This window comes from Ambystoma mexicanum, chromosome 9 (assembly GCF_040938575.1).
Source record: "Ambystoma mexicanum isolate Mex_15411 chromosome 9, UKY_AmexF1_1, whole genome shotgun sequence".
Lineage (NCBI taxonomy): Eukaryota > Metazoa > Chordata > Amphibia > Caudata > Ambystomatidae > Ambystoma > Ambystoma mexicanum.
The window spans coordinates 1322707400-1322722662 of record NC_090931.1 but is presented as its reverse complement, the minus strand read 5'-3'; the positions used below and the strand labels follow the sequence as shown (position 1 = coordinate 1322722662).

The following is a 15263-nucleotide window of genomic DNA, read 5'->3' as shown; positions in this document are numbered from 1 at the left end:
GCCCAAGATGGGGGTGCAAGTAGAAAGTCACTGCAGGAGTTGTGCCTCCTTCCAGTTATCTGCGAAGGTTGGCTCGACAATCCAAGCTCCATTGGTACCACTCCCAGTTGTGGGAATACCATTCGAAAGGGTAGGGATCGACATCGTTGGTCCCCTTGACCCGCAAACATCCTCAGGCAATAGGTTTATCCTGGTGCTGGTCGACCATGCCACCAGATATCCTGAGGCCATCCCATTGAAAACTGTAACTGCCAAGTCAGTTGCAAAAGCGTTACTTGGCATATTTACTAGGGTTGGCTTCCCTAAAGAAGTTGTGTCGGATCGTGACAGCAACCTTATGTCGAAGTATATGCAGGCTATGTGGAAAGAATGTGGGGTCACCTACAAGTTCTCTTCTGCATACCACCCCCAGACCAATGGTCTGGTGGAACGTTTCAACAGAAAGTTAAAGAGCATGATTGGGGCTCTGGAAGAACCTCCGAGAAGAAAATGGGATCTTCTTTTACCATGCTTACTGTTTGCCTACCGAGAGGTACCACAGGAGGGTGTTGGCTTCAGCCCCTTCGAACTTCTGTTCGGTCATCCTGTACGGGGACCCTTAGCCATAGTCAAAGAGGGATGGGAGATGCCCACTCCCCCTGTTACTACCAACGTAGTAGATTATGTGCTGGGGCTCAGAAAACGGATGGTACTTCTGATGGGCTAGTGATAAATTGAAGGCAGGACAAGCGCTGGTGAAACATTGGTACGACCAGAAAGCTTCCCTCATCAACTTTACACCTGGTCAGCAATTCCTGATCATGAATCCCATAAGGCCTTGAGCTTTACAGGACAAATGGTCAGGCCCTTACACAATGGTGGAGCCCCTGGGTGAGGTTAACTATTTAGTGGACCTTGGAAGGCCTGGACAGGCTCCAAAAGTGTTTCACGTAAATAGGCTGAAGGCTTTCGTCCCAAGAGTCGAAATCGCAGCACTGCTACTGGCTTCAGATGTTGAGGAAGAGGAGTCTGAACCTCTCCCCGACCTGTTCCAAAGCGGTCCTTCAGATAGCTCCTTTGAGGGTGTCCGAGTGGCCCCTCAGCTGACTTCTAATCAGCAGGCTGAGGTGAAAAGTTTGCTTAGGCAGTTTTCCCCCCTGTTTTCACAGTCGCCTGGTTTGACACCTTGGTGCAAACATAACATAGACACAGGAGACAGTGTACCTACCAAAAGTAGGGGATACAGGATGTCAGACAAAGTACGGTCTTATATTAAGACCAAGGTCAACAAGATGTTAGACCTTGGGGTGATTGAACCCTCTAGTAGTCCTTGGTCCAGCCCTGTGGTTTTGGTTCCAAAGGCAGGCACTTCTGAATTGAGGTTCTGCGTGGATTACAGGGCTCTGAATGCTGTCACCAAGACAGATGCACACCCCTTGCCTCGAACAGATGAGCTGGTGGATACTTTGGGTGCCTCCAAGTACCTCAGCACGTTTGACCTCACTGCTGGCTATTGGCAAATAGCTTTAGCAGAACATGCCAAGGAGAAGACAGCGTTTTCTACTCCAGACGGCCTTTACCAATTCAGGGTAATGCCGTTCGGGTTGAAAAATGCACCTGCCACTTTCCAGAGGCTTGTGAATCATGTGTTGAATGGGTTGGGCGAATTCTGTCTTGCATATCTGGACGATATAGCAGTTTTCAGTGCCACCTGGGAAGACCATGTGAAACACCTCGGGATTGTGCTCCAGGCTCTTCAGAAAGCACACTTGACCATAAAGGCTAGTAAATGCCAGATTGGACAAGGCTCAGTGGTTTACCTTGGACATGAAGTAGGTGGAGGGAGGATACAGCCTCTTCCCAGTAAAGTACAAGCAGTACAAGACTGGCCTACCCCCACTACACAGACCCAAGTGAGAGCCTTCTTAGGACTCACGGGGTATTACCGCAACTTTGTGGCAGACTATGGCACCATAGCTGCCCCTCTGATTGCCCTCACCACTCTGAAGAAACCCAAGAAGGTAACTTGGACCGACGAGTGTGAGAAGGCCTTCAACGGCTTAAGACTCCTTGTGCCAGGCCCCTGTCCTCAGGGCCCCTGATTATCAAAGACCTTTTATTGTGCAGACGGACGCCTCTGACACTGGGATAGGCGCTGTACTATCGCAAGTAGATGAGAAGTGTAAGGAACACCCTATTGGTTTTATTAGTCGCCAGCTTAAGGACAGAGCTCAGATGGTCCACAGTGGAGAAAGAATGTTTCTCTGTTGTGTGGGCCCTACGGAAGCTGAGGCCCTACGTCTATGGGACCCACTTCACTGTGCAAACTGCCCAGAAGCCCTTAAAGTGGCTAATGAACATGAAGGGAGAGAATCCAAAGTTGCTTAGGTGGTCCATAAGTCTACAAGGCTTCGACTTCACTATTGAGCATAGGCCAGGTGTCCAACATAGCAATGCTGATGGGTTGTCCAGAATGTTTAACCGACCTGAACAAGACTCATCCAGGGGTGGATTAGTTCCCCCTGTCCATAGTCTGGGAGGGGCGAGTGTTAGGAAAGATTTCTTAATTGTGAGTAATTTTCCTTCCATGTGGCAACCCCTAAACTTTTTGCTGTTTTTACCATGATCTAGACTTTGCCAGAGAAGTGCAGCCTTCTGCCGCACTCCTGGGCTTTCGCTCCATTCTTACAGGGAAACTGACATGCCCTTAAGACAGTCAGTACCGGGAAACGCTGTTTTCCGTAGTTTCTTTATCATGTTGCAGCTTTCGTGCAACATGACACAAGAGGGCACTGTAAGCTAAGTTACTGCTCTCTTGGGTCTCTAGTCTTCTACAGGCCCTAGATACTCTGTTTGGATTGTAACTGATCGGTGCAAGTGAATCACGGACGGGAATGGTGGCAGCGATCGTTTCTTGTGTTTTTGAGCTCCTTTTGGCGTTTTAAGCGTGTTTCTCGCGCTTAGCCCAAAATGGTGGCCTGGCTCCCAAAATGGCCAGACCACGAGGCTCTTTGTCCTGTCCGCTGACCGTCTTGCCCCCTTCACCTTCCCCAGGTCAAGTCGACCCGGGGCCTTCCTTATTTGGGCATGTACTTTCCCGCGAAACACAGATGCTTTCGCGGGCTTCTACAGGCCTTATGTGTGCCTCCAGGATGTGGGCTGGGATGTCTGGTCCCAATACACATCCTGGGTGCCAGAGAGTCTAGTGTGGTATGAATGCCTGGGACCACCGTGGTCTGTGATAGGTCCACGTATGGTGTGAGTGTTTTATGAGCGGATCTCCCATCGGGTCCCCTCCGTTTTGGCACAAAGGGAACCGTGGATAAGAGGGGGCTGGAAACGCCACTACCATGTCGATCTCCTGAGTTCTCACGAACAAAGGAATACAGGAGCCAAGTATCCTGCAACCAAGAGGCTGAACCGAGGAATCGCTGGTGACCCGCTGAAGGACTACTCCTCTGCACTGCTGTCGCTTTGTGAAACCCTTTCTACCTCTGATCGAACCAGAAGGCCTGTACTGGTACTTCGACCCTTGGAATAGCGGGGACCGCTATTCTCGGCATCTTCACCATCTCCTGCACGTAAGCCTTCGGAAGTGTCTCTGGGCCAACCAGCAGACTGACCAGCCTACACAGGAGTCTTGCTCTGTTACCGCCGCCAGGTTGTGTTGTATTTCGAGTCCTTATCACTCTCACACGATTCGTACACTTGGCATTCCCAGGTCTGAAGTGAGTAGTGTACATTTGGCTGAGATACACACGGCCGCTCCGTTGCCCTGCTGTGGTAACAAACTGTGCGGGTTCACTTCGTTTGGGATATCTTTAACTCAACTCTGCTGCTGCAGAATCTACACGACGACGAGACGTCCCCTGCTCCCCTGAACCTGCCAGCACTGAAACTGACGCGGAGAAGCCTGGGTCTGCTTGCATCGGGGACCGGTGAGTAGCATAGCTAGGAACTGGTCGTCCTCCTGCAGGAGCCCAAACAGCACGCCTTTCCGTACTCGCGCTCTGCTTCTGCCCACAGTCGAGGCTGCGCTTGAATCGCGGAACTCTGTTCTTCTTCATTTGTGCCCCGAACTGAACTGCCCGATTCCCTCGAAGAGACTCCCCTTTTTGCCCGTTGGCACCAGCGTGTGCAGGTACTTTTGAGCACAAGGGTCCACTCTCCGTAGGGCGTGGACTTCCTTTTAGTTAGGTGCCTCTGAATGCGGACTGGGTCTAATCATTATTTCGCACTGCCTGTTTTCCTCCCCTTCTAGGTGGACTACACATTTCGTGCATCTAACGCTTTAGACTTGTTTGTATTTGTATATATATTGTATTGGTTTGGTATGTGTTGGGTTACTAGAGTTTTATTGTGATTTCTCGCTACGGTCATTGTTGCAAAGGCCTTGGAATAAATGTGTATATATTTTTAATATAACAACTGTTTGGATAATTTGTAAGTGTCCTTGCTTTGTGTGCTCATTGCGGGCTTTCAGTCACCCTCACCCCTCTTGAGACCTAGTCTTGACCGCCGCGATCGCTACCCTGATTGGTCTGGCTTGTCCAGAGGTTACCCTGTTCCAAGTAATTAGGTTGGCCTTCTGAACTTCTGCGCCGCCAGGACAGAGTTCAGAAATCCGTCTTAACATGCCTTGAAGGAGAGAGGATTGGCGACAGTGCAAGGGACTTTTTGGGAGAAGTGGAGCAGGGTCAGTTCGGCCAAGATGGCATGGCCATGAGAGAAAAGACTGTTTGTTGCATGATACCACAGTCAGTGGATAGAGGCGTGGGCACTGCTGCAAGAGTGCTAGATGGCAGCGGGAGGTATTGTGTCAGGCCGCTGGGCTCCTGCTTTACTTTAAGGGTGCAGTGAGGAGGGGAAGAGAATGACCAGGGCGCTGTGCATGCACAGGGTTTGTAGTTTGGGCCAGGGTAATGGGTGTGATGGGTACGGCAACTGAGATACATAGGAGGCACTGGGGCGTGACGTGGTTGGAACAATGTTCTTTTCCTGAGATAACGGGAGCCTATTAGCTGTAGTGGGATTCGTGGTGAGGGTTACAGATTTATCATGTGCATGCCCATAGAATGGTGTCCGAGAGGGCAAATAGCGGCACAACAGATCTTGGATGGCAGAGCTGAAGTGTGTATCTTTAGGAGGAAGTCTGTTGGAAGGCAGAAATGGGGGTAGCATGCACAGTATTGTAGCACATACCTTAATTTCACAGCATGCAGTGGGCGTTGTCGGGCCAGACAGGGCTAGACAGATGTGTGGGCCTTTGGAGTGGTCTGGCTTCTTCTGCTGGCTCCACTAGATTGGACCAATTGTACAGTGCTGCTGCCAATCTGCAGGGGCATGTTGGAGACCAGGCAGCTCCGAGCAGCGACTTAAGACGAAATGGCGGCAACCATTTTAGAATGGAGCTGCTGCTCCACTTCTCGCAGGGCTCGCCTCGTCGTGCCATGATTGGAGCTGTTGCTCCATGGCATTCCTTAGTTCAGTGACTTCATTTAAAAGCCTTTCAGGGCTTGCCTCTGTGGTGGTGCTGGGGGACATAGATGACATTTTGGCAGTCATTTCTTTGCTTAGCCCAAGAGGACTTACCTCAGTGGTGGCGCTGGGTTCTTCCATCAGAACACAAACATACAGCTGAACATCGAATGAAGTCAGCTGCACGATGTTAGGCTCCCGCATCCTACAGGGCCAGACAGGATGACTAATGATAGCTAATGATTAAACAAGAGGTAGCAGGAAAGAGGTTTAAAACGAAATGAGAGAAAGGAATGCAATGAGGAATGGCAAGAGGCACAAAAATACACAGGAACAGTCATCAAAGTCAATTACAGAACAACGTAGCAATAGTAAGAGGGATTTAAGAGGTGAGGTGTGAATTTGTGTATTGTGATGAATCTAATGATATCCTCACTCCTTTCCCTGATGTAGTCTCTCCCTATGTGGCCAGGGGACTGCAGCCCCTACCTGATCCTGACCATTGGGGCAGGTATGAGGGAGGACCACCTTGGGGGAAGCAATCATTGGGAAGAGGGGAGGGCGCCATTGGTAAAAGTCACAAACCCCTTCCCCCCCTCTTTGCCTCCCTCCCCCCCGCGGGGATGTTCCCTCCATTGCTCAGGCCATAATGGCTTTTTACACCACCACTCCTCCTCATAAAACAAGGGGGGTCCTGGGAGTCCCTCTGCCGGACATTAGTCCCAGTTACGAGAAACTTACCAGATTCTTTAGTTCACTGTCTTTCACAGAGGAGAAATATCTAAAACATATCAGTCTTTGTCTTGCCCTAGGGCAGTCCAGCACCGAAATGCTTAGCAATTCTCCTCTGAACAAGAGTACCAACAGCAACCCCAGACATGTGGAGCTGTGCCTCTCTAAGAATAGACTCCCAGCACCCCCCTTGTTTATTGCATATTCATGTAAGTTTTGGGTCTCACCCTAAGTTACTAGGGGAATCCAGACGTGGACCCCTTGCTCACTATTCTAGAGAGGCACAGCTCCACCCTACCGATGAGGTCCCACCAGTATGCATGCCACAGTTTGGCCTGGTTAAAGAATGCATCCAGAATTTCCAGGTGTTAAGAGCGTGTGTAAGGCTCTTGGCTTTCTTTTTTTTTTTTAAACTTTAGTTTTTATTGGCATTTAAACAGTCAGTATCAACAATAAACGCCTTCGAACACCTCATAGCTGAATATCCCCACTCCCTCCCCTTCCTCCTCCCCAAATTCTCCTTGTCAGGGTATTCAGACAACATCAAACAATAATATAATGGACAGTCTCGGGGGTGGGGGAGTAGTGATACATGAATCCAAAAGAATTTGTCCGATTAAGCACAGATCCGGATTTGGGTTGGCTTTCTTATATGGGCAGGGTATAATGATAACCTGTTGTCTACTCTTTCCCCATCGGTTAGGCTCTGTTGCCCTCCATCTTACCCATCAGAGGGCTCCCATTTCTCTCGAAAGGACCCCATGTAGTCGTTAACCATAGCAGTTAGCTTCTCCATTACCATGATATTACACAGTTTGTTCCCACTCCCGTTTTGTAGGTGCTTGCCCTGCCCTCCACTTTTGCGCTATCGCCAGTCTCCCAGCCCTCCGCATAGCCTCACCTATCCTAGGCAACCTGTATTCTTACTGATCTCTGGTCGGGTTCCCCAACAACATCTGGAGTGGGTTCATTCTCAGCTCTAGTCCCGAGTATGCTTTAATTCAGCTAAGGAGTTCCTGCCAAATGATGCGTATCTTAGGACAATGCCGCCACATGTGGTAGGCGGAACCCACACAGCCACAGCCCCTGGGGCAGATGGGAGAGGTCCCCAGAAACATTTGTGAGATCTTCAATGGGTCCCTATGCCACCCTTGAAGCATCCTATAGTTGTCTTCCATGGTGGAGGTGAATAGGTTGCAATGGAAGGTAACCCTAAAAATTCTAGCCCAGTCCTCCTCCATAATCTCCTTCCCTGCGAGATCCACCCAATACCTTTTTAAAGGTGCATCTCCCCACCTCCTGGGTAGAGAACAAACATGTTATACATGCTTGAAAGGGAACCCCTCTGGGAGGAAGAGCCGTCCAACCATTTCTCAAACGGGGTAAGATCCCGGAACACCTGGGCAGAGTCTGAATATCCCTTTTAACGTTAAGTGCTAAAAGATCGTGATCCTGTCCTGTCCTGCCCCAGGCCCTCCCGCTTCTCCCGTTTGTATTCCTCACCTTGACACCATCCCCCGCTGAGAAGATCCAAACCATACTGGTGAACAACTTGAGCCCCGTGAATGGCATCCCCCACCCCTAAACAATGAACCAAACTTGCCCTTCCCCTATGGCTTAACATACGGCATCCCGACCCCCTCTCATATCCCCCCCCCCACCCACATGTCCCAACATCCTCCCACCAAGCATCGAGTCCTAACCATTTACCCACCACCATCCAGGATGGGATCACCAAGAAGGTCCTGAGTCAACAGAACACACTTCAAAAACTCCTCACTCCTTTCTGAGATGAGCTCCCCTCATAGCAGAACCTCAAAAACAAATCCTCAAGTCCTGACCTGATGCCCCTGATCTCCTCTATCAGGGCTGCCATGACTGACTTTGTGGCTGCTGGGTCTCCTTACATACAGGCCCCTGGGGGTACAAGGACCGCTCCTGCCTGCAAATTGGAACCTCTGCAAGGAGTCTCTTCAGTTTATGGGCCGGGGGGTGGGGGTGGTCAAGACGGGGTGACCAAAGCTTTGTGGGACCACACTGTTCTCCCTCTGGGCTGCTAATCTGGTACCTCCGGCTGAGTCTCTCCTCCCGAGTGGGCCTTGACTGCCCTGTGGCCGACAGCGCTCCCCTTCTGGTGGTCTTCAGTCTGCTGGGAGGGGTCCTCCAACTCCGGTCAGGGCCACCCCCTTGTCTTACGCTCTCAGCCCCTCACGGGGGCAGGCCACCAGGACAGGCAGTGATACCCCTCTCGTAAGAGGGGGGGGTGCTTGCCCTGGGTGCAGCCCACCATGACTTCTCCATGGCTCCCCCCACCCCCAGGGCTGCTGGTGACTGTCTCTCAGCACTTCAGGGGGTGTCCTCTCCCCCCACACCTGGCAGGTCTACTCCCCTTGTGCATTATCCCTCAGTGTTGGGACTTCTCTGTTTTTTTGGCGCTGGCCCCTCCTCCTGCTTTAGTGCTTCCCCAGCCGGACATAGGGGGGAAACGTCGGCCAGAGGCCGTCTCACCCACTTCTACCTCGCTGCCGCTCCGCTCCTCCTACATCAAGTTAAGCAATGTGGTGCGGGCAGCCTCAGCTGCCCGCTGTCTGCTGGGCCTCAGAGTCGTTGCCTCCACTGCACGACAGCCTGGTTGGGCGCTCCTCTGGTACAGGCCCACCTCATATGGGGGGAGGGGTGCCCCTTCCTATTGCGGGCTTTGCGTGGCTGTACTCCACAGCCCGGCATTCCAGCAGTTACTACTGCCGGGGGTTAGCACATGGCTAACTTCTTCGTCCTGCCGCGGGTTCTTCCCAAATTTTGAGCGGGGGTGCCCTGACCTTCACCCGCCAGGGGGCGCAGCAGCACGCTGCTGGGGAGGGGATGTGGGGGGGTCTCAGAGCCCCTTTACGTTCTCTTGATCAGGAGCTGGTCGATTAGCAAGCCATTCCCCATGTGCCCCCTGGGGGCCTCCCTGGCTTCCCTTTTAAGCTGCACACTAATCCTGTGGGGTTAAGGTTGTATGTGCTGCCATGGCCAGGAATCCAGACCCTCTGTTTAGCTACATGAACATGCTTGCATGCACTCCCAGATCCCTTTGGCCCTAATCAACAAATAAACAGACTTTATGAATGCAAGAGATCTTGTCCTATATTATACTTGTTCTATATTATACAATTTCCAAGGTCCTGATGGTAGAGGCCAAGACCTTGGGCAACATATTGCTAAATGAAGCCAAGTAATTGCACTATCTTGCGGCGCAAATCTCAGTCTAAGAAATGTTATGCGTCACCCATCCATTGAACCAGTAAAGTGTTTGAATCAAATCAAGCAAAACCAAAAGCAATTGTGCTCTATGGCACTGACATCTGAGGTTGTTGGAAGCATCCTGAAGAGAGACTGAGGAGCATCTTGACACTGGCTATTTTTGCTCCACTTCATTTCTCAATTAACTAAATCAGTCAGACGTGTAATTCTAATGCCCCTCTGATGAAGCAAAGTTTACTAGATATAGTTATTTGGGACCAACTGACTAAGATCCCTTCGTTTAACTATATTAAAAAGACTTTAATGACAATAACTCACTCATTGTATTTTACTAATCAATGTTTGATGGTCCAAAAATATAAAGCGTTTTGGCTGATATTTTGAGAAATGTTTGAAATTCCCACTTGGAGGACCTACACTGACTAAAAATAGCTTATGCTAGATTATGTCCTCTCTGTATTAAGGTTTACCGAAAAGGGACACATTTTTGCCTTTCTGTTTCAAATTTCATCTGCTTCCAGTCACCCAAGTAATAGCCTCCTTGAGTGGTAAATCTTGTGCTATGTTCTTTTTGCTCTGACGCCAAAGAAACAATACTCCACTTTCATTTTCCCCAAATATATGGTTATTTTAAAGAATACTCAAAAGAATTTTAAAGAGAAGAGGATGAAGACAAGTGTTTATTTGAAACTAGTTCTTACATGACGGAGTCATGGGCATACCAAAGTATCTATTAGTGCAATGTGGAATTTTAAAAACTTCTAGTGATTTGTAAGTTAACAAACTTCAATTTAAAATTATTTTTGCACGTTGATTATGATATATTGGTGTTTTTTCATGCTGGATTATTGTTTTATTTATGATCCCTTTTATGGTAGGCATTGAAATAAGAATTCAAGCTAAAGACTTGAAAAAGCAATCATCCTGCTAACTTGGTAATGCCACCTGCTCCGTTCGATTAGTGGCTTTGTCATTTTTGTTGCCAAGACTTTGTTTCACCAACACTATGCCACATTCATCTTTGTGCCTGCTTTACTACGTGATGATTTCCCATGCCATGTTCCCCTGTAGACATGTTTACCCATTCCCCAGTTACACAAATTGATTTGAGTTCTAGGCCAAACTTTCCTAATGCTTGTTAATTATTTTAAAATGTAATGACTGTGCATAGGAAACTGAAACTGCCCCCCCCCCCCCCCCGCCCCTCAGTTTCTCCTAATGCCCACAGAAAAAAAGAACATCCGCCTGTGGATTCTCTGGACTGGGGTAGGGGGGGGATATGGGACCACAGAGCTGTCTGCCTCCTGATATATTTGATAGGTTCCAAAGTCTTGAATTGTATATTACATTGTATTGAAATTCCAACTGGTTTTGATTGGTCTTGTCTCTCATTTTTATATTCTGATTTACTGATGCAGGACTTCCTCCACCACCTCACAAGGTCAATCCTCAATTGGCTCTGCTACACCACTAGAAGTTCTGTCCTTGCCTCTTTGTGCTAGTGACATTCCCTCACTGTATGTTTTAAACCCGTTTTACGCTGGAGAGTATTTAGCTGCAAAATGTCCTCTGGGGAAGGTATTAGAGCAAAGCTGTTGTACATTTTTTACACCCGACAAGCATGCAGCAAAACAGTTTGTTTTAATTAACTTTCATAAGGAATATGCAGTGTTGTCTATCCTGAAAAGGCGATAAGCAGCGATGTAGACTTCCAAACACTTGCTCCTATTTTTCGATATAACAAGTTCTGTTTTAATCTAAGGTTATTGGCCTCCCTAACCTTTATATGGAAGTGTTTGGATTCAAATAAATGTTTTGTGGGGCCAGTTTTAAAAATGTTCAGTGTGAAGTACCTAGATGCTGCACTGGTTAAGTCTATATTTTAGGTAGTTTAGCAGAAGGAAGGTTTATATCCTTCATAAACCTTTAAACATTTGTGCATTCAAGGTCGTAAACTTTTGTATCTAATGACGCCTGTAATCTGTGTTCTTGTTTTAACATAGATTTCATGAACACTGGAGGTTCGTTTTGCAGCGCTTGGTTTTCCTGGCAGCATTTCTCGTTTACCTCGAAACCGAAGAATTGGTAACTCGAGAAGCAGTTGCAGAAGTTCTTGGTAGTAAGTTCACTTTCCTGCAGGTTTCTGGTAAATTGTCCTCTCTGGTGTTAAGATAATGTTGGCTCTTCAGGGTGTGGGAGACTTGTGGATTACTTTAGAGAACTTTAAAAAATGTTCACAAACCAATTAAGTGTGATTGGCACTCTAACTTTCTCATGCAATGTTACATTTCACTCACACCGTTTGTGCCATTCCCCTCACACATCCTTTGTCTTTGCAAAGTATTCTGTACTTTACTGATCTGAGACTAGTATGATTGTGTCATTCGTCTAAATGTGTTTACTATTCAAATATATTGTTGTAGCATTTAATTTTTTTACAGTTCTATCTTTGAAAATTGTTACCTCTTCTTTCTAAACCTAAATTCTCCAATGTCTCATCTCCCTATACTTGATTGGATCTCTGCAGCTCTAGGCCAAATAAGCACTATAGCACACTAGCAACTGAATAGGCAAGTTCACGAGATGTGTGTCGAATCTTGACCGTACTCTTCATCTGTTTTGCCTTTCTATCCCAGTCCTAATCCATCACTCTTTGATTGGACGCCTCTCTGGTGACCCATGTGTCATCTGTGACTCACTTTCATGTTTTCCAGGAAATAACCTTTTGGGATCCTTTTCCATCTGGTGGATTCCCTTTTCACCTCTTGCTTTGTTTCTTTTTAAAGAGCAAATCATGTTTCAAGGCTGGTTGGTCTTTTTGCAAAGATTGACACACATCTATAATCTTCTTTTACTAAGTCTCAAACACAACGCCTGATTGTGTGTTAATTTGCATCCTAATAAATCTGTCTTTTTGAACAAGCCTACATGAATCCATGGATGTTTTCAGCCGAAAAATACTAACCACTTTTTTTGAATTGTATGCCGAAGAAGAAAACTACAAGAGTTGTGGAAAGATCTTCAATATCAGTGTGGCAACATTTGCAAACACTGCCATTGTTCAAACAAGGGTCACATTTACCAACAATTTCTGCAACTGTTTCAAAGGCTCAATTCTTTTTATGTAGTCGGTAGACGTTTAATGGCAGTACTACCAGATCCACCAAAATGGTAAGTGGTACAAGCAGACTTAAATTTGAGTGATTTTCACCACTGACCAAAATGAACATTGATAATCCGCTATAACCTTCAATAAATGTAGTTTGCTATGCAGAATATTGCAACCCCCTTTGTTAAGACAGTTCTTCTGATGGCTTAGTAAAACCCTTCAACTGAGACGGTACACGACTCCACTCATAGTATAAGGCTGTACCACTTGAGTTTTTGGATTACTTACAATAATGCAAGAATAGAAGACCATAGCAGTTGTGCTGTGACGCTCAGCAAGACATCATAGTAAACCAACTTGGCAATATACTTTTTCTGAATAGTGCAACACCTACAGTAAAAGGGTAAGTTATTCTAGGGGAGTTGGTCGTCAGGGTGTAATGTACAATTACACTTACTTTTCAGCTCAGTGGAACACAGTCTAAGATCAGTAAGAACATATTACGCTATTTTTGGATGGCTCAAGGCAGACCAAGGTTAGCTGCACCTAAGAACACTTTTTAGGAATGGCACACAGCTATTCTCGGCAGGTACAACCTAATGTTGTAATATACTATTACAGTTTGCTTTTTAGATCAGTTCAACAGAAATTAAGGCAAGCAATGACTCTAACTTGTTTTAGGATGGCACACAGCTAACACAAGGTAAATAAAATCTATATACCGTTCAAAAGGAGCTATCGGCAACTTAGAGGTAAGTATAACCTAAGGCAGACTTATTCTAGACAGGCTAACAGCAAGTCTGGGGAAGCAAAACCCAATCGGGGACACTCATACATTTATGTCCTAACGGGGATAGTGCAGTGGAACCAACAGCATTACTTTTTGGAAAGAGGGTGGCCCAATTAACAGGCAAGTAAATCAACCTACTGTCTACTTTCTTTTAGAATGGAAAGTAAGACTTTGTACACTTACTCAGAATTTGATACACAGCTATTCCAGGTAGGTAAAACCTGTATTTCTGATGCTTGTTAATCTGCTTAGAATCGCATGCTGTGCACATGGTCTGACATCCAGTGGTAACCGCAGAGTATTGCATCTTGTCTTTCGGGGACCGAAAAGGGACGTCGGCATAGGCGTGGCTGTAACACTATCCCTATCGTGACGTGTAGTGTACCCAAAATTCCTCACGCGCCAAGGTCACTCAGATTGTTTTTTTCCGCCCAGATAACTGATCGCCTCATTGAGGAGCTCTTCATAAGAGACATTGTGTATACTTGTTTACCGACTTTGTCGGTTATTTCCCCTAAAATCACTTTGGTGCTTCAAATACTACGACGAAGACTGCAGGAACTTTTGACGGCAGTGGACCTCCACACCTAAGATCGGCGGCAGAGCCATCCACGGCCTGTAGACTCCTTTGACCTAAAACACTTAAGGAGCGCCGCGTTAAGCATGTCGTGGGCTGCGTCTTCTTCCCCCACCGCCGCACCCGCCGAAAGTGACTGGGGCACTAGTGATGGCCAAGCATCCGTATCGGATGCCATAGACCTTATGACGGACACTTCTAGGTCTGCCACGCCCGTCCCCGACCCTTCTAGGCCTGATGCAAGTCACGCTACGGGGACCACACCTGGCGACAGGGTGTACGAAAAGCCCACACTAAGCACACAACCCTGTCCCCGGTTTCTACGGTTCCGTCAAAACGGGTGACAGCGCCAACAGGACCGCCAAAGATTTCAACGGAATCCTCTGATCTTGAAGATCAACAGCCTTCCCTGCATCTGCAGCAGTGTCTTGCGACTGGGCCTTCGAAAAATAAGGGCACTACCTCAAAATCACATTTGGCTGGCGAAGCGCGCTCCGCTGCCGCTCCGACGCCCCCTAAGGCCCCGGTAGGAAAAAATCTACCGCTAGGCTTCCTAGCCTCTCAGTAGGTGAACAATCTACCATTAGGCCTCCTAGTCATACGGCACGCCCCGATTCGCCAGGCATCGCTGAAAGCATCGCAAGGATTACTTCGGCAGTGGGGCTGATGCCTAGAGAGTCGACGAAACGCAAGGAGCGTGCCACGGATACGTCGGAAAAAGGAGCCACAGCACCCCGATGTTCGCGAAGACTACAAAGACAAGCCTTTGTCCAACACTATTGGTAACAAATTTCGGCGTCAAAGGGAAGAAAATGAAGATCTTATTCCCCTTCTGGTTCGTCTAAACGGACCAGGGAAAAATTCAGAGGGTGCATGGACCGCTTGGAAAGGATTGTCTCGCTTTCAGAGCACCCTACCCCCAAGAGAACTCGGGAGGACCCTCTCTCTGTGTCAACTCTAAGATTTCCTGGAAATTTAGAACCTTCTCAGGAACCTTTCACTTCTATCCACCCTGAAGATGAAATTCAGATTGATACATATCAATACATCTATGATGAGGAAGAAGATACTACCTTTCAACAGGACTACACTGCAGATGACCAGGCGGATGCCACGGACAACTGGGAGGACACTCATCAGGTTGAGCCAGAGCCATGGGCCCTTCCTACTCATGATCAGGACACAGATGTCCTATGTTTGGACTCCCCTCCCTCCACCCCGGCCCGCCAGGCTTCACCAGTAGACGATCAGATGGCTTTTATTGCCATCTTAAGGAAGGCAGCCAATCATTTTCAGATCGCCACCCAAGAGGTCATACCTGAACAAGATTTTGTGGAGGACATTCTTAAAGG

The 15263-nt window shown here is 47.8% G+C and overlaps 1 protein-coding gene across 1 annotated transcript in view; it reads left to right on the top strand.

Annotated features, from left to right (window-relative positions):
• The window catches only part of TSN (translin), a 195208-nt gene that overhangs the window by 116687 nt on the left and 63258 nt on the right, over positions 1 to 15263 (top strand). The window contains exon 4 of the mRNA XM_069616699.1: positions 11439 to 11554. Coding sequence (XP_069472800.1) covers positions 11439 to 11554 — 116 coding nt within the window. The remainder of the gene's footprint in view (positions 1 to 11438; positions 11555 to 15263) is intronic.